At 43.7% G+C, this 25,144-nt stretch overlaps 1 protein-coding gene across 1 annotated transcript in view; it reads left to right on the top strand.

The window, feature by feature from the left end:
• Positions 1-24,869, top strand: part of fam193a (family with sequence similarity 193 member A) — a 30,190-nt gene extending 5,321 nt beyond the window's left edge. The window contains exons 5-23 of the mRNA XM_020497039.2: positions 2,909-3,076; positions 3,600-3,831; positions 5,725-5,849; positions 6,130-6,277; positions 6,498-6,572; positions 6,824-6,898; positions 7,015-7,127; positions 7,575-7,829; positions 8,627-8,780; positions 9,222-9,374; positions 9,650-9,934; positions 13,139-13,355; positions 14,508-14,840; positions 15,672-15,978; positions 21,166-21,352; positions 21,712-21,963; positions 22,295-23,177; positions 23,344-23,425; positions 23,862-24,869. Coding sequence (XP_020352628.1) covers positions 2,909-3,076; positions 3,600-3,831; positions 5,725-5,849; positions 6,130-6,277; positions 6,498-6,572; positions 6,824-6,898; positions 7,015-7,127; positions 7,575-7,829; positions 8,627-8,780; positions 9,222-9,374; positions 9,650-9,934; positions 13,139-13,355; positions 14,508-14,840; positions 15,672-15,978; positions 21,166-21,352; positions 21,712-21,963; positions 22,295-23,177; positions 23,344-23,425; positions 23,862-23,955 — 4,138 coding nt within the window. The 3' untranslated portion in view covers positions 23,956-24,869. The remainder of the gene's footprint in view (positions 1-2,908; positions 3,077-3,599; positions 3,832-5,724; positions 5,850-6,129; positions 6,278-6,497; positions 6,573-6,823; positions 6,899-7,014; positions 7,128-7,574; positions 7,830-8,626; positions 8,781-9,221; positions 9,375-9,649; positions 9,935-13,138; positions 13,356-14,507; positions 14,841-15,671; positions 15,979-21,165; positions 21,353-21,711; positions 21,964-22,294; positions 23,178-23,343; positions 23,426-23,861) is intronic.
• The last annotated feature ends 275 nt before the right edge of the window (positions 24,870-25,144 follow it).

Genomic DNA, 25,144 nt, shown 5'->3' with positions numbered 1-25,144 from the left:
ACCAATGGGATAGTCTCAAAAGTGCAAACACTGCCCATCTAGCACTCCAGGCAGGCTCAATGAAATGCTCAACATTTCAATGAATGCAAATACTATTTTAAAGTTGCACAATGCAGAAATCGCTCCGCCATTTCCTGTTTGCTGAAACTCGAATAGTTCACCTAATTTCAGTTTATGCGACAAAATAAGCTAGTATAGTGTAGAGATTCATTGTACCATCTAAACCACTGTGAAATATATCTTCCATAATCAAAACATGTTGTTTTAGCTGTTTGAAGCTGGTGTACAAAACCGAAAGTCAATGAATGGTAGATCTATAACTCTGATTTCTGTGTGAATTTGGTTGGGTTGCCCAAAAAGTTACACATTTCCACTTTAACCAATGACTGATATCCAGTCCCTCCAAGATCTGCGAAGTATTTTTATCTGTGGCCAACAATTCTTGATTTTTTTCAGAGGCTTTCAATGAAATTTGGCGAAGAGTTTTGTTTGTCATGTTCATTTAATATGAAGCAATAAAAAGCCATATGTGCTCAGCCTGCAGCATGATCTATTTTCTTGTGCACACATATGATAAACAGTTGTTGGTCTGAACACGTCTATGAGACAGAGGAGCGTGTCTCAATCCTTCACTGCAATTAATTTATTTTACTCCAGCCAGCAGTTCAATCAAAAATAATAATGATTCTCAAATCAGTCAAGTCATTTAAAAAGAACGACTCGTTTGCGATCTGCACATCACTACCACAGATTTCCTTGCTCTTGCTTTGGTCATGGTGATCTGCGTCTGCTGTGGTGGCTGTTCGGACCAGAGTATGTGAGCAGAGCTGGTGCGGAGCGTACCCAATTTGACTGGTGCGAGATTCCCAAAGGCTGGAGCGTCGGCCTTCTCACCAGCTCCAATTTCGCTCCAGTAGCGCTCACTTCACCAGCTCAGGGCATGCCGGCCCAGGATTCATTTGTAGTCTACTTGTGTGCCGCTTTAGCTACTGTGATGGAGTTCATTAAATATTTTCATAAAGAAACTGATAAATCAAGGTGACTTACAAAGATGCGGACCGAGAGGGAGTACGGTGATGTAGTGTCCACAACTAAAGAATCTTTATGGAAACACAAAAGCATGATGGTGTACTTACTACCTGTACACAGTGGTGGAAAAAGTACCCAATTGTCATACTTTAGTAAAAGTAATGATACCTTAATAGAAAATGACTCATGTGAAAGTCACCCAGTAAAATACTACTTGAGTAAAAGTGAAAGTATTTGGTTTTAAATATTCTTAAGTATCAAAAGTAAATGTAATTTCTAAAATATACTTAAGCATCAAAAGTAAAATTATAAATCATTCCTTACATAAGGCACACCAGACTGCACCATTTTCTTGTTTTTTTTAACCAGGGGCATACTCCCAACACTCAGACAAAATGTACAAACGAAGCATGTGTGTTTCGTTTGTAAATTATGTAGGGATGACCCGGGATGTTCTCCTGATAAGTGTGTGAATTGAACCAATTTCCTGTCCTGCTAAGCATTCAGAATGTATTGAGGTCTTTTTGGTATCAGGGAAAATGTATGGAGTAAAAAAAAAAAAAGTACATTTTCTTTAGGAATGTAGTGAAGTAAAAGTTGTCAAAAATATAAATTGTAAAGTACAGATACACCAAAAAACTACTGAAGTAGTACTTTAATGTATTTTTACTTAAGTATTTTACACCTCTGTGTGTACATGCTAAAAGAAATGAACGAGTTGGGTAGATAACTAAGTGTGTCATTGTAGCAAAGTATTTATAAACAAAAAATCTGATCTCTTAAACCATCCTTGTTTAATTTGTATTTCATTCTAAGTACCAGTATGTCACATTTTATATACTAATGATTTAATACAACTAAATGCTGAGCGCTTTATGTCCCTACCAGCCTATTGTGTTGCAAATGCTTCACAATGTATTTCTTTGTAGGCTATAGCCTTGAAATAATTGGAATAATATAGCCTGAATAGTTCATTTTAGGCTCCCTGTCTGGCTACTGACCTATTTGCTGTTTTAATATGACATGAACCTATTTAAAATTATTTTGGCTTATTACATTAATCTTTTCATGTTTATTAAAATACTTTGCATTCATATCCATATGATTTGGTTTTAATGCTTAAAAACCAATAGGTAGGTCCAGGTAGTCACAAAAATAGATGGATGTTGGTTAAATTGTGATTTGAATTAATAGAGCGAATTGTTCTTTTTTTTTTTTTTCCTCCATTATCTCCGCTCACATGATCTGATTCTGACCTTCTTTTCACATACTTTGCTGGCTCTTGTGCAAAACAATTTGCCCCCATTTTCATGTAAAACATTTGGAAATCATTTTGCACTGTCTGACTATGATTTTTGTTGGTAAATGAGATGGATTCCTGTTCATTGTTCTGCCTGTCAGTCGTAATCAGTCAGTAATCAACCATAGACTTCACACGCTGACGGGGGGGGGGAGGGGGTTGTTGATGTTTTATTGGGCTGTTTTCCATGGTAACAGTGATCAAAATTGCTAACCCTCTTTTGATTGGACACTTGTGCAGTGATTGGTCAAAATTGCGAGCTCTTCCATAAATTTGTGGATTCGTTGATTTTGTTTTGAATTATGCGATCGCAGAATTTTGGAATCCTGGAGGGACTCGATATCAGCCCTTTAAAAGAGGAACATGGATGCACAGACGCACTAATACTTCTACTATCTGGGTTGTATTCATATAGTAAATGAAGTAGGAAATGCTCATTTTGTTTTTTTGTGTCAATGTTTTAAAGTGTTTTCTGTTGCTTGCCCTAATGAACATGACCCTGCGTCCCTTGTATCAGCGCACCCAGTGTCCTCTCACTGATGCATCACAATTACCTCTTTTGGCCTTCACCCCCTCCAGGGAGATTTCGGCCGAGTCAGAGCGTGAGTCCCAGCTGCTGCAGAACCACTGGTCGGAGGTTCGCTACCTAGTGCGGTGCATCTACCGCCAGACAGGCACGCCGCTGGCCGACGACCACGACCAGCCCCTTGACCGCGACAAGGAGGGCATGAAGGAGCTGGTGGACAGGTAAGACCCAGCTTGAGAAAAGGCAGCTTGTCTTCCACCCTCTTTCTAGTCCTTTCTCCTTCTATTTTTCCTATACACCCTCTTCCTACCCTCCATCTCTCACTGCTTCCTGTCTCATTCCTTTCTTTCCTTTTGCCCTCCATGCTCTCTCCCATCCCTACCATCCTCTTTTCACTTCCATCTTCAAGGTGATCAGTTATCTGACAAGAGTACCAGAGTAATCATTGAATGGTTATCTCACTTTCCCTTGTCCAATTTTGCTAGATAAGAGATTACCTTCAGAAAATGGTTAGCCATTTCGGAGGTTAAAACTTCCTCTGTGCTACTACTTGGGGCTAGGCCATCTGTTACATTGTACCAGGAAAACCTGAGTTTGATTTAGTTATTTGAAAGTGTTTGAGATGCATTTGACCCAGGACTGACCACCATAGATAATCCCTACAAGTATTAGCATATTTTGCTATTGTATTAGCCTATTGTACACTGGGTCTTATGACGTCCATCTTGCCCACCTCCTGTTCAGGCTGTGCGAGAAGGACCCGTACCAGCTCTACCAGAGGCTGGAGCAGCAGGCCCGCGAGTACGTCCTAGAAATGAAGGTGCGCCTGCTCAAGCACCTGTCGACCGGCTCCAAGGCTGCGGCGGCCGCCGCCCAGGGCCCCCCACAGGCCCACCAGTTCATCTCGCTGCTCCTGGAGGAGTACAGCGCCCTCTGCCAGGCTGCGCGCACCATCAGCAGCTTCCTCCTCACCCTGGTCAGTCTTCCTCTGTTAGCGATAGCATTGAAGATTGCCTCATGTTAGCATTAGCTTAGTCTTAGACCAGTGGCTAACAAACAGTCTTGCGCAATAACTTTCAGGGTTGGCATTTGCGCTAGCCTTACTGTTAGCCTTACTGTTGGCCTTTCCATTATGCTTTGTGTTAGCCTTTTGCGTTAGCCTTTGTGGTTACCTTTACGGTTCCCTTTGTGTTAGCCATTTTGTTGGCATCAGACTAGCACAGAGGGACAATGCTTAGTGCTGCTCAGTGTCTATTTTAGAGGTTTAGCCTGAGTTTTGGCGACAACGTGAGTTAAACCAGACTTGCCCCCAATACATGAAGGCTAAAAAGTATTGTTGCCTCAGTAACTCGCACAGGATTAACATAGGCTTTAGAATTTCCCCAGAACACAGGGACAAGCCACGGACGGTGTCACAGAATGGCTCATACTTTTTGGAAGCAGTACAGAGGTTTGTCTGAAAGTTGTCACCTTAGCTTCGGGACAATAGTCATCAGCCTAGACAGCTGCCACTGCTGTGACTATACACACACACACACAAACAGTGGGGTCCAGATTATTGACACCCTTGTTAAAGATGTGCAGAAATGACTATACAAATAAATAATTTACATACTGAGCTACATTTTATGCTTAAAGAAATTTGTTAAATTATATTTTATACCAATACAAATCAAACTTTATTTGCCACATGCGCCGAATACAACAAGTGTAGACTTCACCGTGAAATGCTTACTTACAAGCCCTTAACCAACAGTGCAGTTCAAGAAGAAGGAAATATTTACCAAGTAGGCTAAAATAAAAATGTATAATAAAAAGTAACACAATAACAATAACGAGGCTATATACAGGGGGCACCGGTACCGAGTCAGTGTGCAGGGGTACAGGCTAGTTGAGGTAATCTGTACATGTAGGTGGGGTCGAAGTGACTATGCATAGGTAACAAACGAACAAACAGCAAGTAGCAGCAGTGTTCAAGTAGGGGGGAAATGTAAATTGTCAGGTGGTGATTTTTATGAATTGTTCAGCAGTCTAATGCCTTGGGGGTAGAAGCTGTTGAGGAGCCTTTTGGTCCTAGACTTGGTGCTCCGGAACCGCTTGCCTTGCGGTAGCAGAGAAAACCCTCTAACTTGGGTGACTGGAGTCTCTGACAATTTTATGGGCTTTCCTCTGACACCGCCTATTATATAGGTCCTGGATGGCAGGAAGCTTGGCCCCAGTGATGTACTGGGCTGTTCAGAGAAAGCGATTTTGTTTATCAAGTAATATCATTTCTCTTCTCATTCTCTCAAAAGGTAGGGGTCAAAATTATTAATGTTTCAATACTTCACCTTTTGTGGATAACTGCACTGAGTTTTTGATTTTTACATTCATGAGTTGGCGAACACATTGTGAGGGATGCTAGACCATTCCTCCATATAGAATCTTTCCAGATCCTTGATATCCTTTCTGTGCTTATGGACTGTCCTTTTCAATTCAAACCACAGGTTTTCAATGTGTTTCAAGTCCGGAGACTGAGATGGCCATTTGCAAAATGTAGATTTTGTGCCCAACTAAGCATTTCTTTGTGTGTTTGAGCATACAATATAGCAGAGTATTTGAATTATTTTATAGTTATTCTTTCTTATCTTTATCAAGGGTGTCAATAATTTTGGACCGCACTGTCAAAGGATTTTCAGTTTTGTATTTATTTAGTTCACAGATAGTGATAGAGGATGATAGTGGGGAAAGACAGAGAGGTTATGTCAAACGGCCGGATTCCACCCTATGTAAACACAGTGGACGTGTGCCGGAGGCTGCGGTATTACCGCTAGACCGGCCAGGCCGCATAAACTTTGTTTCTAACTCTCTTCTTGTCTGGGTTCCACAGGAGAACGAACACCTGCAGAAGTTCCAGGTGACGTGGGAGCTGCACAACAAGCACCTTTTTGAGAACCTGGTGTTCTCCGAGCCCATCCTGCACAGCAGTTTACCTGCACTGGTTGCACAGCTGAGGTAAGACTGAGTCGAATGACAAAACAGCCATTAAGAAGAGGATTTCTCCATGATGCTATTGACGTTATTGAGGTGTATGCTTCTTTGAGGATTATATATATATATATATATATATTTTTTTTTTATAGTCTCCCTATATAATCCCTTTTTGTTTGTCTAAGTATAGCAACATCATTAAACCTGGTCTATCCTCAAGCCTAAATAGGCCATTGGTATGATAAACTGGTCTAGCTGTGTGTTTCCAATGTTTTCTTTAAAAAATAATACAATTTCTGATTAGGCACGGCACGGCCTCCCACGACTCGTACAGCGAGGACATGTACAGGACCCTGCTGGAGAGCTACCAGCAGCTGGAGCAGGAGATGGCCGCCGTGGCGGCCGAGTGGCAGGAGTGTGAGAAGAGGATTGACGACTACGTCGACGAACAGGTACACACACAGACCGAGAGAAACACCTCACATACACACACAATATCCCTGTCTTTGCTACACTCCACCGACTGTTCCTTGTGTGTGACAATGGAACTTAAATAAATGTCAATAACATATTGTGATGTCCTGAAGGTTTTTAACAAATGCATCTCCTTTGAATGGTTTTCTCTTGGTCTCTCTGATGCTTATTAGCAATTGTTTTTTCTCTTTCTGGCAGCTGCTTTTTAAGGTGGAGGGCCAGAATCTCACAAATCAACGGACAGAACCACATAAGTCTTTAATTAGCAAAAATGTAAGTGGTTTATCACGCAACAAAATTTCAAGTAGTATAACACTATTACTGTAGTTATCAGCATTGTCTAGCTTTTCATTCCGTAACACTTACCCCTATTATTTATGTCATATTATTTCTATAGTCCCAACAGAGAAAAGGTGATTTAGGTACTACTTTTAGGTACGTTTAGGTACTGTTATTTATTAAAAAGCTGACATGTTTCGACCTCAATCTGTCAAAGCTCATAATTGAAGTCTACCTATTTACAGACTTTGAAAACAAAACAACGGATGCTGAAGGAAGACTGGGAATTCTTTAAACAGAGGAGGTTTATAGAAGAACAGGTATGATGGACAAATAGTCTACAGAAATAGTTGATTTATTTGTGAAACTGGTCAGACATATTTTGACGGTGTACCCTTTTAATCTGCTGTACATTAATTAGATTTTGTCTTTGCAGTTAACCAACAGTAAGAAATCTTTAGCTGGTGACAGTAACTTTACAGACACGATGAGAATGCTCTCCTCTCGTCTCAGCATTCCAGACTGTCCAAATTGCAATTATCGAAGACGGTGAGTTTGGAGGATTAATTTTGCTTGCAATTTACAGATGGTGTGTTTGTTTATTTGCAGCGTGTCTAAATAAAATACTTCCTATTTTTATTTTTATTTTTTATTATTATTATTATTATTTTTTTTATACCTATGTGGATATTATATGACAAGTCCAATGAGATATTCAAGCTTCGTGTGCGGGTATGTTTTTAATCCTCATTTATCATCCCAAAGTAAAACAAACCCATGTTTCTAGCCAGTACCCAGTGTTATTCAGTGACCCGAAAGGAAATGCGGTATACAAGTGTTTAGCATATCATGAACCACATCAATATAATATATCAGCCGTCTGAGATTTTCAGCTCAACCACAAAAACGAAGACCTGGAACACCACCACTGGCCACCTGCAACCCAACCTTTGCAAAACCACATTTTTAAATTAACAACCATCCCTCCTCCTCCAGATGCACCTGCGACGACTGCAGCCTCTCCCACATCCTGACGTGCGGCATCGTGGACTCGCCCATTGCCGAGGACCTCCACATCAAGCTGCCGCTTCAGGCCACGGAGCCCCCACAGCACCGGGACTACCTGGCCGAGGTGCACCCCCCCAGTCTGTCCTCCGGGGGCAGCTCAGCCTCTGCTTCGGCCTCCAGCTCGCCCATCACCATACAGCAGCACTCGCGCCTCATCCTGCCAGAAGGGGTCGCCACCACCTTGTAAGTCCACCAGGGGTGGCATGTTCTTTGTTGTAAAAATATTTATTTATTTATTCAGGAGATCATAGCAAATGTACCTTCCAAACAAGACCTGAGTATATAATGTAAAGCAATAAAATATCATAGAAGAAACATACAAAAAAAGCAATACATTACAATAATGTATTGTTATTTTTTAAATATTTATATCTATCAAAGATATACATGACTAAAATGCACAAATAATGGCTTTGAGTTCATGCTAGAGCTGGGATGATCAACCGAAATGATCAACACTGACCACTTATCGTGAACATTTTGCTGATATCGATCATTACTATAAATAACCTATAGTGCCCTCCTAGAGAAATGTGAAGTATGAAATAAGTTTGCTAATACGGGTAATTGTTAATGGGACAATTGATAGCTACAACATTCACAGTAGTAGTTTTAAGGGTAATATTACAAAAAAAATAACTGTTACACATTAATGTTGTAAATGTATTGTTCAATTTATCATTCTTGTGATTCATCCAATTTATCGTGATGTGGATTTTTTTTTGTCCAGATCGCCCGGGACTAGTTCATGCTACCAGTAGGATTTATCCCAATATCTAGTTGATGTGGGTATGGTTGTTTGTTGTGGTTATGGTTACTCTTGTGGTATATGTAGTTAACTCTTTTATCAGGTATGTGCTCTCCAATCATGTAATGTAATTTCCTATAATGATTTTTATCATGAAAACATGGCCACTCCTGTTTTGGTATTCACCTTCATTATTTTCTCTTTCCCTCTCTTCTTCCTCCTCTCCTCGTAGTGGTAGCGACGAGGACGAAGTGCCTCCGCTGTTGGGCAAGTTTGCGGACATCTATCCCATGGGGGGCTACGAGGACCCAGGGGTGGTGGCCAGGATGAACGGCCTGCACAGCGAGCTCAACGGTGGCGGGGAGAACATGGCGCTCAAAGATGAGGTGTGTGGGTGGTTGACGGCTGCGGGGTGACGTTTACCCTAGTTACGGATCTAGGATCAGCTTCCCCAATCCTAACCTTAGCCATTAGTGGGGAAAATGCTAAACTGGCCCAAGATCAGCATCTGGGGCAACTTCACCCTACACTGTGTGTGACAGTGCCCTTGATGCAAGTTTGGCATGTTTCTCTGCTGAATTTCTCTGTGCGAAGTTTCTGGACTGGGACAGATTTGATTGTGGAAATGTACTTTGACTCTGACTCATTCCTGTTGAATTTCTCTTCTCTCTCCCATCTCTATCCTCCTCACTCTCCTCTCTCCCTCTGTTTTCTCTCCCTCTCATCCTCTGCCCCCCTCCTCCCCTCTCTCTCTCTCTTTCCATTCTCCTCACTCTCCCCTCTTCCTCTGATTTTTTGCTCTCTCCCCCTTCTCTCTCTCTGTCCAGTCTCCTGGAGGGAGCAGCAGCAGCAGTAGTTCGTCAGAGGGTGACGAGGAGGAGGCTGACGAGGAGAGCGGCGGGGAGCCTCCGGGCCAGCGGGGGGAGCTTTCGCCAGGGAAGAGCAACAACAGCCCTCCGCCCTACTACCCACAGCAACAGGTACAACCACACTACACAACTAGGGCTTGAGGTAGAATTTGCATCCGGTTAACCTACTGAGATATAGAATACCTAGAGAAAGATTCTGTTCAGTTTGAATGGATTCCAATGCATGGGGCACACAGACTGCACACAGCCGGTTATGTATGTCACCATCTAGCTCAAAATGCTTGCACAGTTGTCTTAATGCTGAAAGGAGGAGAAAAAAAGACAAGCAACACTGGTAGACATGAAGGACAACTCACGGTAGCCATCTTGTTCCTCTCTCATTCTAGGTGGAACAGCACGCCTGCGAGTGCCACGTGTGCAACCAGGACCTGTCCTCCTCCCTTGCCCCCCTGGGCCCAGCCCCCCCCCTCTCCCCCAGCCGGATCCACACACCCCCCTCTGGCCACCACCACCAGTTCTTCACTGGGGGTGACAACCAGACCCCCAGCCACCCGGCCCTCCACCTCTACCCCCACATCCACGGCCACCTGCCCCTGCATAACCTCACCCACTTGCCCCGGCCCCTGCTGCACCCCACACTCTACCCCAGCCCCCCCCTTTCACACAGCACGGTGAGTTAACACACACATACCACTAACAACTGTACTAGCTTGAGGTAGATGAAATCTGACCCTGTGTCAGTGGTTAAGGGCAGCTTCTATTTACTCCTCCTGAATGCTTGACAGATACAGGCTGTGCCCCAAAAGTCTTGAAAGGCTTCCTTGCGTCCCTTACTGATCTTACCACTGCTCTGTAAGGAGGTTGATAGGTGAAAGCCATTTCAACAGTCTTGAGGGAGAGGAGACAACAAATGGAAGTAATTTATGGGTATTGGGATACAGCCATAGTCACTTACAGATAGGGCCGGCACGGTTATCGTATGATCATGCAACTGAGTTATGGACAATGACCTACAAAAATTATAATCGTATTAGTACATTCATTTTAGGAGAATGAACTATATATAGTTTACCCAATGGCATTTTTACATGAAGTGGGTAAAGTTGGTCATCATTTTACAAGCAGTCTGGAGGAGAAGCTGCATTTACGAATGTTCCAAGCAGTCAAAACTATTTGTTTTTTTAGATGGCTGTGTCACCAAAGCTGTGTTATATTCATTAGGTATGTTGTAGAAATCTTTCAAATATGCATTATAAGCTCAAAATATTTTTAAACAGAATTACAATTATGAGTAACCGTGGTCATTTGCATGACAATTAACCAAAATGCAATAATTGTCACAGCCCTTGTTACACTGTATTGGCTATACTTTGTCTATGCAATTGATGGGGATTTACATGATTTAAGTTTCAGGATATGATTTGAGTGGCTCCCTCTTAACTGGTAATTTTTCATTGATGGAGTTAATTTTGCATGGCCCGGTACCCTGGGTAGGTGGAGTTTTTGCATTTTAGACCATTCCATTGGTCCTTAAGTGAAATCTTAAAATCACCCAACAAATCGAATTTGCCCATTGATACATTCCCTTCAGGGGATTTACACCAACGTCACAAGGAAGTGATTCAACTCTGTTATTCCTTTCTGGTTGATTATTTCTCTGTAATTACATGGATATACCACACGAGGTCGCACTGTTTCAAATGAGCTCATATCTACTATGATGGATTGCAGCTTGGTTATGCCAATCAATCAAATTTATTTATAAATCCCTTCTTACATCAGCTGATGTCACAGTGCTGTACAGAAACCCAGCCTAAAACCCCAAACAGCAAGCAATGCAGGTGTAGAAGCACGGGTGTTGTAAAAAGCTGTCACTATTGAAAATATGTTGAGAGACTAGGAGTCCAATAGGGTCAGAGGCAGAGAATCCCAGTGAAGGGAGCTGGCCAGACACAATCAAATCAAACTTTGTCACAGCGCCGAATACCACAAGTGTAGACCTTACTGTGAAATGCTTACTTACAAGCCCTTAACCAACAGTGCAGTTCAAGAAGAGTTATGAAAATATTTACCAAATAAACTAAAGTAAAAAGTAACACAATAAAATAACAATAATGAGGCTATATACAGGGGGTACCGGTACTGAGTCAGTGTGCGTGGGTACAGGTTAGTTGAAGTAATTTGTACATGTAGGTAGGGGTGACGTGACTCTGCATAGATAATAAAAAGCGAGTAGCAGCAGTGTGCAAAACAAATGGGGGGGGGGGGGGTCAATGTAATTAGTCCGGTGGCCATTTTGATGAATTGTTCAGCAGTCTTATGGCTTAGAGGTAGAAGCTGTTAAAAAGTATTGTGGACCTAGACTTGGCGCTCCAGTACCTCTTGCCGTGTGGTAGCAGAGAGAACATTCTATGACTTGGGTGACTGGAGTCTCTGACAATTTTATGGTCTTTCCTTTGACACCGCCTATTATATAGGTCCTGGATGGCAGGAAGGTTAGCCTTAGTGATGTACTGGGCCATACGCACTACCTTCTGTAGCGCCTAACGGTCAGATGCCGAGCAATTGCCATACCAGGCGGTGAAGCAACTGGTCAGGATGCTCTCGATGGTGCTGTTGTAGAACCTTTTGAGGATTTGGGGACCCATGCCAAATCTTTTCAGTCTCCTGAGGGGGAAAAGGTTTTGTCGTGCCTTCTTCACAGTCTTGATGTGTTTGGACCATGGTAGTTCGTTGGTGATGTGGACACCAAGGAACTTGAAACTCTCGACCCGCTCCACTACAGCCCCGTTGATGTTAATGGGGGCCTGTTCGGTCCGCCTTTTCCTGTAGTCCACGATCAACTCCTTTTGTCTTGCTCACATTGAGGGAGAGGTTGTTGTCCTGGCACCACACTGCCAGTTCCCTAACCTCCTTCCTGTATACTGTCTCATCGTTGTCTGTGATCAGGCCTACCACTGTTGTGTCGTTAGGCTACGCAGTTGTGGGTGTACAGGAGGGGACTAAGTACACACCCTTGAGTGGCCCCAGTGTTGAGGGTCAGTGTAGCAGAGGTGTTGTTGCCTACCATTACCACCTGCGGCGGCCCATCTTGTAGTCCAGGAACCAGTTGCAGAGGGAGGTGTTTAGTCCCAGGGTCCTTAGCTTTGTGATGAGCTTCGTGGGTACTATGGTGTTGAACTCTGCGCTGTAGTCAATGAACAGCATTCTCACATAGGTGGGGTTTTTTGTCCGGAGACTGCAAGGGCGGTTCGTCACTCCAGTGTCTTGCCATTCACCTTCGCATCCCTGAGCCATGCTACACTTATTCATAGGACCTTCTGAAGAGATGAGTCTTCAGTAAAGACTCTATAGGAGGAAGCCCTGCCTCCAATTGTTTGCTTAGAAATTGTATGTACAATAAGGAGGCCTGCGTCTTGTGACTGTAGCGTACGGTAGGAGCCCATGTAGTGCTTTGTAGGTTAGCAGTAAAACCTTGAAATCAGCCCTTAACAGCCTTAACAGGAAGCCAGTGTAGAGAGGCTAGCACTGGAGTAATATGATCAAATGTTTCTCTAGCCAAGATTCTAGCAGCCGTGTTTGACACTAACTGAAGTTTATTTAGTGCTTTATCCGGTTAGCCTGAGAGTAGAGCATTGCAGTAGTCTAATCTAGAAGTGACAAATTTGCGTTTCTGTTTCATTTTTGGACAAAGTTTCAGATTTTTGCTATGTTAGGAAGATGGAAAAAAAGCTGCCCTTGAAATATTCTTGACATGTTCTTCATAAGAGAAGTCAGGATCCAGAGTAACGCCGAGGTCCTTCAGTTGTATTTGAGACGACTGTACGACCATCAAGATTGTCAGATCAAACATAACTCTTTTATTCTGTTCCTAGCCTATTCCCCTTGCCCCCACGTCGAGCCACACAGGGCCCAAGCAGCAGGCCTTCAGCCCCTCCCTGCCGGACCACGTCTACCAGAACTGCTTTGGTGGCGGCGCTGGTGACTGGAACAGCTCGCTGCAGTGCCTCTCGCTCAAGTTCGAGAACATCTGCGACGCTGCCATGATGAAGAATTGGAACCCATCAGTGCTGCTGCAGGAGCCCCTGCCAGGTGAGAACATATCTCTTCATCTAGCCCATGGATGACCATCCTTCCTCCTGGAGAGCTGGTGTAGGGTGAAATTGCCCCTTGACGCTGGTACTGAGTCCGTTTTGTATTTTCCACACAAATGGTTACAGTTAAGATTGGAGGAAGGGAAGCTGATCCTAGATCTGTGAGGGAACTTCACCACGGAGCTAGCTATCATACTGCAGACTTTCACTACAAAACCGGATGTAGCCCACCTGATTCTACTAATCAGCTGCTCACAAAGAATAAGTCATCTTAATTAGCTAAATCAGGTGTGGTACAACGGGGCTGGAGCAAAAGCCTTCATACCAAGTAGTTCTCCAAGAGGAAGATGATTCATCCATCCCTATTGTAGGCTAAAGGAGGAGCTGCTCATTTTATTTCAGCTCCATTGCCTGCAACTGCATCAAACCAAATTAAATTGTATTTGTCAAATGCGCCAAATACAACAGGTGTAAACCTTACAGTGAAATGCTTAATTTACAAGCCCTTAACCAACAATGCTTTAAATTAGATAAATATTAAATGAGAAGTGAAATTAATGAATAATTAAACAGAAGTAAAATAACAAGCGAGGCTATATACAGGGGTTACCGGTACAGAGTCAATGGGCTGGGGCACCGGTTAATTGAGGTAATATGTACATGTAGGTAGCTATGGTAATATGTACATGTCTGCTCTTGTAGTAAGAGGCCCCATTCCACTCCCATTTCAGCCTCCTTCCCCCAGCTCCTCCTCCTTCTGTCGGATCAGTGTCTTTGTCCGAGGGGTGTGGTGTGACTTGGTCTCTGTAGTTTATACAAGGATGGGTCCGAACAAGGTTCAGTGTTGTGTGTTTTGGCTCTATGAAGTAGAATTGTTCCTCCCTCGTGCCATAGAATTCAATGTACACTTGAACTCTGTATACAGTGAGAGCCATCCTTATTGTTTGTGTCCGATGTTCCTTCTCACCCATCTAAATCTTTAGACTTACACAGGATCTTACATATGCAGCTCTTACACATGCAGCTAACTCCTGTTCATCAAATGTTTTTCGCCAGTCCGTCCTTGTAAATAAGAATTTGTTCTTAATTGACTTGCCTGGTTAAATAAAGGCTAAATAAATACAAATAAAATGGTTGTCTTCATCTCCAGGGGACATGCTGGGATCACCCCACCACCCTGACGTGCCCCTCCCCCCGCCCTGCTCCTCCAGCTTTGGTGACCACGCCCACACCGCCTCGGCCGAACCCACCCCCCTTCACCTCCTCCCACCCTCGCCGTCGGAGCAGCAACAGCCCCTGCCCAGGGAGAGGAAGAACGGCGCCAAGAAGAAGTGTCTCTACAATTTCCAAGATGCCTTCCTGGAGGCCAACAAAGTGGTGATGGCCACCTCTGCCTCCACCGCCTCAGTCTCCTGCACGGCAACCACTGTCCAGTCAAGTGATAATCACATCCACGTTTCATCTAAAAGACCCAACTCCTTAGGTAAAACTGAGGAGGAGGAGCGCAGCTTAGGGCTAGCCTGATGGAACACTGCTATGCTCCAATATCCATACTAGCACACCACCACAAGCCTGATACACTTGGTTCATTCTAAAGGTGTCAGCATGCTTCATAACCAAACTAGTGTGCTTGTGTGCTCCTTGAAAAGACCTTCGCTTGAACATAAATTTATGCAGCCGTAGTACGTACGGTTTGTCCTTTTTGATACACAGTAGTCAGAATTAATCGAACTCAAAAAAATTGTCATTAATTTGGATATTTTTGCAGAGAAGGTCTTAGTTGCGCAATTGTACATTTAACTAAGATGTTTGGTGGAATATTACACAATGAAACGTATGTCGTAGAAGGACAGCAAAGACTTTTGAAGAATTCCTACTGTTGACCAATCACAAACAAAGGGGTGTAGACTTCGGCTACCGACTTAGTTTTGTAATTATGTGATAAAATGGGGGGGGGGGGGGGGGGGGCTTCCAGCTAGCAGTCACTAGCTGCAAGGCTGCGTCTCTCAATGGCCTGAATTAGCTTCTTCTCCTTGATCTGTACTGATGTGACAGGAAAGCTGCCTGGGAAAGTGTTGTGTTTGAAGCAATGATTGTAGTTTAACATGTTCCAAATACAGAACAGACAAGCAGAGGTCAGAATATACCTGATGACCCAAAAACATGGGTCTGACTTAGTGTAAATAGATTGTAAATGTATTTCCTTCATTGAGGCATTTAAGATGACTTGTTGTGAATTGTCTCCGATCTTCACTGACCAGCTGCTGACTGTGCATAATTTCATATGCATTTGTTTTTTTCTTATGTCTGCCAGGTGATGTATTTCACAATATAGGCAAAGAGGACCATAGGCAACAACCTGGCCCCATCGCCCCTAGGAATAGCCCCACAGGCCTGGCCTCCCTCCCTCAGCTCTCGTCTGGCCCAGCCCTGCCTCCTGCCCCTGGCCCCACCGCCCAGCACCACTACCCCAGCATGGGCTCGCAGCCCTTCCCAACGACTCCCACCACGGCCCCAGGCTTCATGGAGGCCCATCACCAGGGCATGTGCTTGTCCCCAGCCGAGCCACCTGACGCCGCCCCAGCCGACGGGGCCATTAGCGCCCCGCCCAGCGTGTGCAGGTCAGTCCCTTGTTTAAGTTTTCTTTTATCACCTATCTAAAATCAGATTAAACTACTCCTGATACTAACATTGACCAGTAGATCGATGAGAAAATATCAAGGCCTGTATAGTGTGTCCAATCAAAAACACATTGTGTAGATAATCCTCTAAGAAAAACAATGGGCCAAACATTATGTCTCTATCATAATCTGTGTGAAGAAAGGGAAGACATTTGGGCGACTAAATCAATGCAGGCCAGATGAAAAAAAGGTGGTCAAGAATTTGGAAAATAGCTTTGTGTCAGCTAGGCTGAATGCTGTGCGGGAATTTATTATTATTATTTTACTAGGCAAGTCAGTTAAGAACAAATTCTTATTTTTAATGACGGCCTAGGAACAGTGGGTTAACTGCCTGTTCAGGGGCAGAACGACAGATTTGTACCTTGTCAGCTCTGGGATTCGAACTTGCAACCTTTGGGTTACTAGTCCAACGCTCTAACCACTAGGCTACCCTGCCGCCCCCATTAGACATCTTCTTCTCCGGATGAAACCGGAACACATTAGGCTTATCTTTAAACTACAAAAAAAAGTCACGGGATTGTCACCGTCTTAGTGGTTCTTCCTGGATAGCTCCTCTCTCTCGGTGGCCATCTTCCAGAGATAGTTTTCCCTCCTTTCTGCTGGTTCCATTCTCTCTCTTATAGGGGAAGGAGAGTATGTCATTAGTACCGTCAGCTGTGCTTAATTGCCTCTGGTTACCTTGTCTCCCATGCCTTTTTGGGCTACTATCCATGAGCCCAGCCTGCCCTCTGGTGGTCCTTCCACACTAAGTAAATATTGTATTAATCAGTGGGTTTTTTTGTGTTAAAAAATATAGTAATGTTAACATTGATAAGCACACCAAAGACGACATTAAATCGTCGTTACAATACGTAATAAAAGACCGACAGCACTTCTAGCGGCCAATTTCACACTAGAGCCTGCTGAATTTGCAAGAACTTGACTCTCCCATCGATTTAGATTTTTCAGCATTGTCTCAATCAAGAGTTCGGTGTGCGACATGCATGCACTGTTACAAGCCTAGAGTTAGCAGCAGGCAGACGAGCGCAATATCCACTATCGTAGTATGACTGAAGTCTCAGCTGGAATGTGAGGCTAACTGAAGTTGGCTAGCTTTATAAAAGCCTGAGTAGATCTACCTTCCATCGTCGTATATTGTACCACTCTGAAATCGCACTGCTCATCAGATGTGGTGCTACTATCCCTCTCCTTCACACCAAAGTACCAGCACCGTGAATTCGGTCAGTTCTTTATCATTCTTGTTAATGTACTACCCACAACCAATATTACTTGCACAGCAGATGTAATCGTGTCATACGTGCAGCGCATAGTCAAAATCACCTCACTCTGATTTGATTTTATACTGGGTGGTTTTCAACAGGTTTACTCTCAAAAAGACTCTTCCTTCTTATCAGCAATATGTTTCATGTGCAACAAGGGGTAGCACCTAGGATCTTAATGCAGTCCACCTCATTCCAGCCTACTGAAATAAACTACAAAGAGAGGGAGTAGTCTTTAAATCAGTCAAAACAGTGGAATGACACATCCAGTGCAGTGCTGCAAGACTGCTTTGACAGTACCGATTGGACTGTGTTCTCAGAAAATGCCACACTGGATGAAACTGTCGAGGCTTTGTCTGATTACATACATTTTTGTGAAGATAAAGTGGTCCCTTCTAAATAAGCAAAAAGGGTTACAAAGAGAAGGGTGAAGGACTATTCCAGGATGGAAAGATGAGGGATACTTGGAAGGGTCTAAAACCCCTCTAGACTACCAACTAACCACACTGAGCTCAATGTCCTTTCAAAAGAACATTCTATTGAGTTTGAGCTATTTTTATTCTAGGTTTGGTAGTCTGGACTTTAGTACTGAGGATGCGCTGTTGTGAAATGTTATCTTGAGCACAAAGGGAAGCTGATTTGGTTATAGAGGAAGTAGATGTTGATAGGATATTACATCTAATATGCCCCAGATAACATCTCCAACTTAAATCCTTTCACAAGGAATTGTCAGGTGTGTTCTGTGAGCTGTTCAAACGCTCACTGAGGGAGCATACCGTACCAGCTCTGTAGAAATCATCCATCGTATGCCCAGTACCCAAGAAGATCCGCTCTGCTGTCATCAGCAATTTCCACCTTAGTTTTTTAAATTTGTTTTTATTGAACCTTTTATTTAACTTGGCAAGTCAGTTAAGAACATTCTTATTTAAAATGACGGCCTACCCCGGCCAAACCCGAAAGATGCTGGGCCGATTGCGGGCCGCCCTTTGGGACTCCCAATCACGACCGGATGTGATGCAGCCTGGATTCGAACCAGGGATTGCAGTGACTTAGACGGCTGCGCCACTCGGGAGCCCTTATTGCATTAACGCCTGTCATAATGAAAAGTTTTGAGTGTTTGGTTCTCTCCCACATACAAAATGATGTTTGAGGCATTGTAGACCCCCTTCAATTTGCCTACAAGCAACGGAGTGGAACAAGAACATTGTCCTACTGTACTACACATTGCCAAGTCCAATTCCTAGATGGTGTTCTTGGCCTTTTCCAGTGCTTTTAGCTAGAGGTCGACCAATTTATGATTTTTCAACACCGATACTGATTATTGGAGGACCAAAAAAAGCCGATACCGATTAATCGGCCAATTTTTTTATATTTTTTTAATGTATTTATTTATTTGCAATAATGACAATTACAACAGTACTGAATGAACACTTTTAACTTAATATAATACATTAATAATATCAATTTAGCCTCAATAAATAATGAAACATGTTGAATATGGTTTAAATAATGCAAAAACAAAGTGTTGGAGAAGAAAGTAAAAGTACAATATGTGCCATGTAAGAAAGCTAATGTTTAAGTTCCTTGCTCAGAACATGAGAACATATGAAAGCTGGTGGTTCCTTTTAACATGAGTCTTCAATATTCCCAGGTAAGAAGTTTTAGGTTGTAGTTATTATAGGAATTACATAACTATTTCTCTCTATACGATTTGTATTTCATTAACCTTTGACTATTGGATGTTCTTATAGGCACTTTAGTATTGCCAGTGTAACAGTATAGCTTCCGTTCCTCTCCTCGCTCCTACCTGCACTCGAACCAGTAACACATCGACAACAGCCATCCTCGAAGCAGCATTACCCATGCAGAGCAGGGGGAACAACCACTCCAAGTCTCAGAGCGAGTGATGTTTGAAACGCTATTAGCGTGCACCCCGCTAACTAGCTAGCCATTTCACTTGAAGTCATAAACAGCGCAATGCTTGAAGAATTGCGAAGTGCTGCTGGCAAACGCACAAAAGTGCTGTTTGAATGAATGCTTACGAGCCTGCTGCTGCCTACCATCGCTCAGTCAGACTGCTCTATCAAATATCAAATCATAGACTTAATTATAACATAATAACCCACAGAAATACGAGCCTTTGGTCATTAATATGCTCGAATCCGGAAACTATAATTTCAAAAACAAAACGTTTATTCTTTCCGTGAAATACGGAACCGTTCCGTATTTTATCTAACAGGTGGCAACCCGAAGTCTAAATATTGCTGTTACATTGCACAACCTTCAATGTAATGTCATTATGTACAATTCTGGAAATTAATTACGGCCTTTGTTAGGAATAAATGCACTTCACACAGTTCGCAATGAGCCAGGTGGCCCGAACGGCTGCATGTACTGCTTGCACGGAACGCGAGAGAGGTGACACAATTTCCCTAGTTAAAAGAAATTCATGTTAATATTGCCTGCTATCTAAATATGCAGGTTTAAAAATATATACTTATGTATTGATTTTAAAGAAAGGCATTGATGTTTATGGTTAGGTACATTGGTGCAACGACAGTGCCTTTTTTCCGGAAATGTGCTTGTTAAATCATCACCCGTTTGTCAAAGTAGGCTGTGATTCGATGAGAAATTAACAGGCACCGCATCGTGGCACCTCATCCTTGCTGCCCTCGCGTAACAGGTAGTCAGCCTGCCACACAGGCTCCTCATGGAGTGCAATGTAAGGCAGGTGGTTAGAGCACTGAACTAGTAACCGGAAGGTTGCAAAAACGAATCCCCGAGCTGACAAGGTAAAAATCTGTCATTCTGCACCTGAACAAGGCAGTTAACCCACCGTTCCTAGGCCGTCATTGAAAATAAGAATGTGTTCTTAACTGACTTGCTGAGTTAAATAAAGGTGTAAAAAATTTAATAAATAGGCAAATCGGTGTCCAAAAATACCGATTACCGATTGTTATGAAAACTTGAAATCGGCCCAAATTATTCGGCCATTACGATTAATCTGTCAACCTCTACTTTTAGCAGTATACAGCCATATCTAATGGGTCAAACTTTTGACTATGAACCTAAGTCCAAAACTCATTCTGTGGATTTTATATTTTCTGTCAAATAGACCACCATGGGTGGGATTCATTGGTGAGTGCAGGACAGGGCTCAATCAGCTCTCCTGTCCTGTTTACGCTATACAGATGACTGTAGGAGCACCTGCCCTGAGAACATACGGTACATAAAATACTCAGATGACACGGCTAATCTTGGCACTTCTGATTCTTGTTTTATTGAGCCCGTCTTAACATTTAGTGTTGTTGCCTGGTTTGACTCCCTCACATAGGCAAGTCAGATTACCCTAGAGAGTTGTGCAGGTCAGTGGTAAGATTGTAGGAAGAAGGTAAAAGGCTCTCCGGCGTTTACAAAGAGCGCACACGTAAGCGGGGTAAAGAAATAATTTTGGATCTTACACGTCCACTGGACAGCCAATATGCAGTACTGCCATCAGGGAACAGACTCTTTACCTCTTAAAGCCAAGAGCACTACTAACAGTTTTGTATCAGTACTGCTTTTCAGTGAAAAATGTATTTGTGTGACTTGCAGTATGTTTATCTTGTTTAGCACGGCTCTTTAATGAAATTGATGTTTGTGCCTTACATTTATCTTGCCTTGTAAGCATTTGTATCAGTCATGTGTGAACGTTGTTTATATGTTTACTATACATCTATCTTACCGACTTGCCACAATTGGAACCAGTTTATTTGTCAGTACAGAAAGTTCCAAATATTTATTGGTTGAACTTCACCTACCGGTATTTCAACTACTACATATTGGCATGACATTGACATTTTGACCTTGGCTTTTTGACTCCTTCTAGTGACCCCGAGTGTGAGGGCCACCGTTGCGAGGGAAACGGGGCGTACGACCACCAGGGCTACGACGGCGAGGAGAGCCAGGACGAGGATAGCTGCTCGGAGCACAGCTCTTCCACCTCCACCTCCACCAACCAGAAGGAAGGGAAATACTGCGACTGCTGCTACTGCGAGTTCTTCGGCCACGGCGGGGTAAGACATGCACACATGCATATACTAATATGAGTATATTACTATGTATCAACTTGTGGAAAAGTGAGCAACATAAGTCTGTAAAAGTGTTTTATGATGTAGTCTGACATTTTGTGGAATACAGAGTCTACATCTTTACTAGAACGTCCTGTTGGACACTATCTAGCCAGCAGCTGAACGAGCCTAGTCTGGAGAGATGGCACTTTAAATAGCACCTCTGATTAGGTCCCCAACACATTTTACATTGTATAGCGGAAACTCACCCCAGATAGTATTGGGTGCTCTGATGATCTTCAACACACAATTCAACTCAAACTACCAGAATAATCTAAACCCTATTTCCTTGTTTCCTCCCCTAGCCCCCGGCGGCGCCCACCAGCCGCAACTACGCGGAAATGCGCGAGAAGCTGCGCCTAAGGCTGACCAAGCGGAAGGAGGAGCAGCCCAAGAGGGAGGAGCAGCCGGCCGTGGTGGAGCGTGACAGTGGCGCCGATGGCATAGAGGACCACCGGCGGGTGGAGGACCTGCTGCAGTTCATCAACAGCGCCAGTGACAACAAGCCTGCCTCCAGCTCCAAGGCTGCAAAGCGGGCCCGCCACAAACAGAAGAAGGTAGTGGTTTAAAGTGTTTTACAACATTCTGTTTGAAGTGTTACCCCTTTTTGTTTCGACGACAGTGTTGTGATTTAAAATGTCACTTTGAAAGTAATAGTTCACCCCAGCAGACCTCAAGTGGTCGATAGTTGCACTGATAATCCAGAAATGATATGTTTCAGTATTTGATTTTGGGCTGAACTATAACCCTTCAAGGTGTAATGTTAACATTGGTGCTAAGGACTTCAAATAGGGAGTTGGGTCAAACCAGAGTTGTATTTTTTTGTTACTAAATGAAGCAAAGGACCTACCGGATATGAACTGTGTGTGTGAACTGTGTGTGTCTCAGATGGAGGAGAAGGTGCGTCTGGAGGCGGAGGCTCGCGAGCGGGAGGTAGAGCAGGTGCAGCAGCTCCTGGAGGAGGAGCAACGGCGGCGGGAGGAGGAGGAGGCCCTCCAACGGGAACTCCTCCGCCTGCAAGAGCTGCAGCACCTCCGCTCCGTCAAGAAGAAAAAGGAGAAAGCCAAGGAGCTCGCCGCCCCCGTACCTCAGAACAACCCCCAGCCCCTCAAACAGACGGCCCAGAACGTCCTAGAGAACCTCCGCAACGGCAAGAGCCAGCTCCTGCACAGCCTCATGCGCCTCCCTGGCCACAAGGATCCCAGAGTGGAGCACCGACCCCAGCCCCGGCCTCCCCCCTCACAGCACAGTCCAAAGAACAGCAGGGAGAAAGCCCCTACTCCGGCCCCCTTCACCCCAAATGCCCCCAACTCCCCAGCCCCCTTCCTTCTCAACGGCACCTCCGTTGCACCCCAACCGACGGAGGCCAATGGCAAAGCCAAGCCAAAACAGCAGCAGCCAATCAGGCCAACCGCCAGCGGGACAACGATGGTCAAGAAAGCCCCAGAGGTGACCACCACTAACAGTACACAACAACTACCACCAGATGTCAAAGTGACCCGTCCCAGGCTTCCCGCTGAAGACCCGGTCATCGCTCTGGCACCGGGACCCAGGAAGGAGGAGAGGAACAACGGGAAAAGGCAGCACCATCAGCAGTCGGTGAGCCAGGTGAAAGATGAGAGGAGAGGACCCTTGTTGGAGCCCTCCCCTGCCTCGCAGACGGAGCAGCCCCAGCAGAACGGCAAACCCCTCAGCGCAGAATCCCCCCAGCCCAAGGCCAAGGCCAAGAAGAACAAGAAGAAGAAGGCCGACAAGACAAACAACTCAATAGGTCAGCATGCTATGCTAGGTTATGCTGTGCAGTTTCATTTATCCCTGTAGGATGGTTAGTTTCAGGGCTGCAGAAGTGTTTCTGGCACATACAGAGATAATATTGAGACTGGGACATTTACATTTGTTAAGTTGGCATTTTGTGACCGAGTGTTCTCTTATTGCAGATGACGTTTTCTTGCCCAAAGACATTGATCTGGACAGTACTGACATGGACGAGACTGAGAGGGAGGTGGAGTATTTCAAAAGGTACTGGCAGTGCATTGACTACATAACACTCATTTTTTTTAAAGAAAAAATTGCTTAAAAGATCTGTCCTGGAAGCGTAGTTGCAAAGTGTTTAAATTGAATCTAGCTTGAAGAATCTATTATGTGAATCAATTTGTCATTAAATTATTTTAAAAAATTACTTGTTTTCTTAAGCTTATGATTATGGGTGTGAAGAGGACTACGGGTGTACCTCCAATTATATCTATTTTCCCCTGAAGTGTGCACTTGTTCACTACTACTGCATTGGTGGAGTCCTTTCAAATCCGTGAAGGGAAGAGAACAAATGCAAACTTTGGGAGGAAGGAAAGATAATTGGTACTTAGCTTGAGCGTACTTCCCTCCTCCAGATGCCCCTAGTGAAAAGCGTTGCATGAAGTGGATCTTTAACTCCCCATTTCTCTCCCTCCCTCCCCAGGTTCTGCCTGGATTCCGCCAGGCAGACCCGACAACGGCTGTCCATCAACTGGTCCAACTTTAGCTTGAAGAAAGCAACGTTCGCCGCCCACTGATGGGGCCTCGCGTAAGACAAAGAAAAAGAGACTGTGGCAGGAAGCAATCGGCACACCCCCACCCCCCACTCAAACTGCTACCACCGATCCTGTAGCCCTGCTGTGCCCAAATGGCGCACACTCACGCTGCCTTCGCCTTGTTCTTTGTTGCTGTGCGGTTCTACCATGAACCCATCCTCCGGTCTGATCCTCAAGCAGAACTCTGAGAGAAAAAAAAATGACATTAAATGACACACAAGAATAATCACAAAATGCTACTTTCTACCTGGTTTTGTTTTTATTGCTCGTTTGTGTGTTTTTAGTCTGAGGGGCATTTCTCTTGACTTAAAAAGCCATGTTCTGAAATTAATTTTCTCTTTTTTTTTTGCCTGACTTGTAGTCAAAAGATCCTTACTATGTATGCCTTGTGAAAACAGACACACACATGGAAAAAATTCTGGAAAAAAAAAGATCTGATGAATTAAAGCCTTTCATTCAGTTACTGTGGCTTACTATCCCCTTGTTACCCACGATTCCTAGCACGGCATCTCATTCAGATAACTGACAAGGGAATGAATGGGCATGGTCTGCCATACTCTCCCCTGCCCCAACAACTCTCACTTGACTGAGAGGAACTTGGCTTAATACTTGACAACCTTCTTTTTTTATTTTTTCAATTTCATTTAACACAACCGATAAGTAAGTGTACCAGTTAGTTTTTATTTTGTTTTCTTTCCTATTTTTGACTTGTATCCAGCTTGTATCACAATACTTTCAGAATGAAATTGAAGAAAAGAACAATGCACACTATCAAACTGTTATAGAGTGTATATTGTATTAACATTGAAGCCAAACTGGCTACCTTTTAACATATTGTTAAGTAATATTAAAATCTTATCTTTCTTTTTTGAAAGATGGAATACAGTAGTATGGCAGGATGTGTGTGTCTTGTGTCTGTGCTTATTTCATTGGTGGTGCATCTTTAATGCAGTGGATGGGGGGGGTGTATTTAGTATAGTTCCATTTAGAGTATTTTTGTAATTTAACATTTTCCCCAAATTTATAGAGGTCCATTCTCCCCGTTGTACCTGGATTGTAAATCATATCCATCTGCTCATTATACACTGAAATACATTCTAGAGACTTGTAGGCTTATTGGTTAAGTAAGAAGATGCTGTAGCACTATCATCCCCTCGATACTAAGTGACTT

The sequence above is a fragment of the Oncorhynchus kisutch genome, linkage group LG12, assembly GCF_002021735.2.
Source record: "Oncorhynchus kisutch isolate 150728-3 linkage group LG12, Okis_V2, whole genome shotgun sequence".
NCBI lineage: Eukaryota > Metazoa > Chordata > Actinopteri > Salmoniformes > Salmonidae > Oncorhynchus > Oncorhynchus kisutch.
Note: the sequence above shows the minus strand (reverse complement) of the source record. Positions and strands in the feature narration are given on the sequence as shown.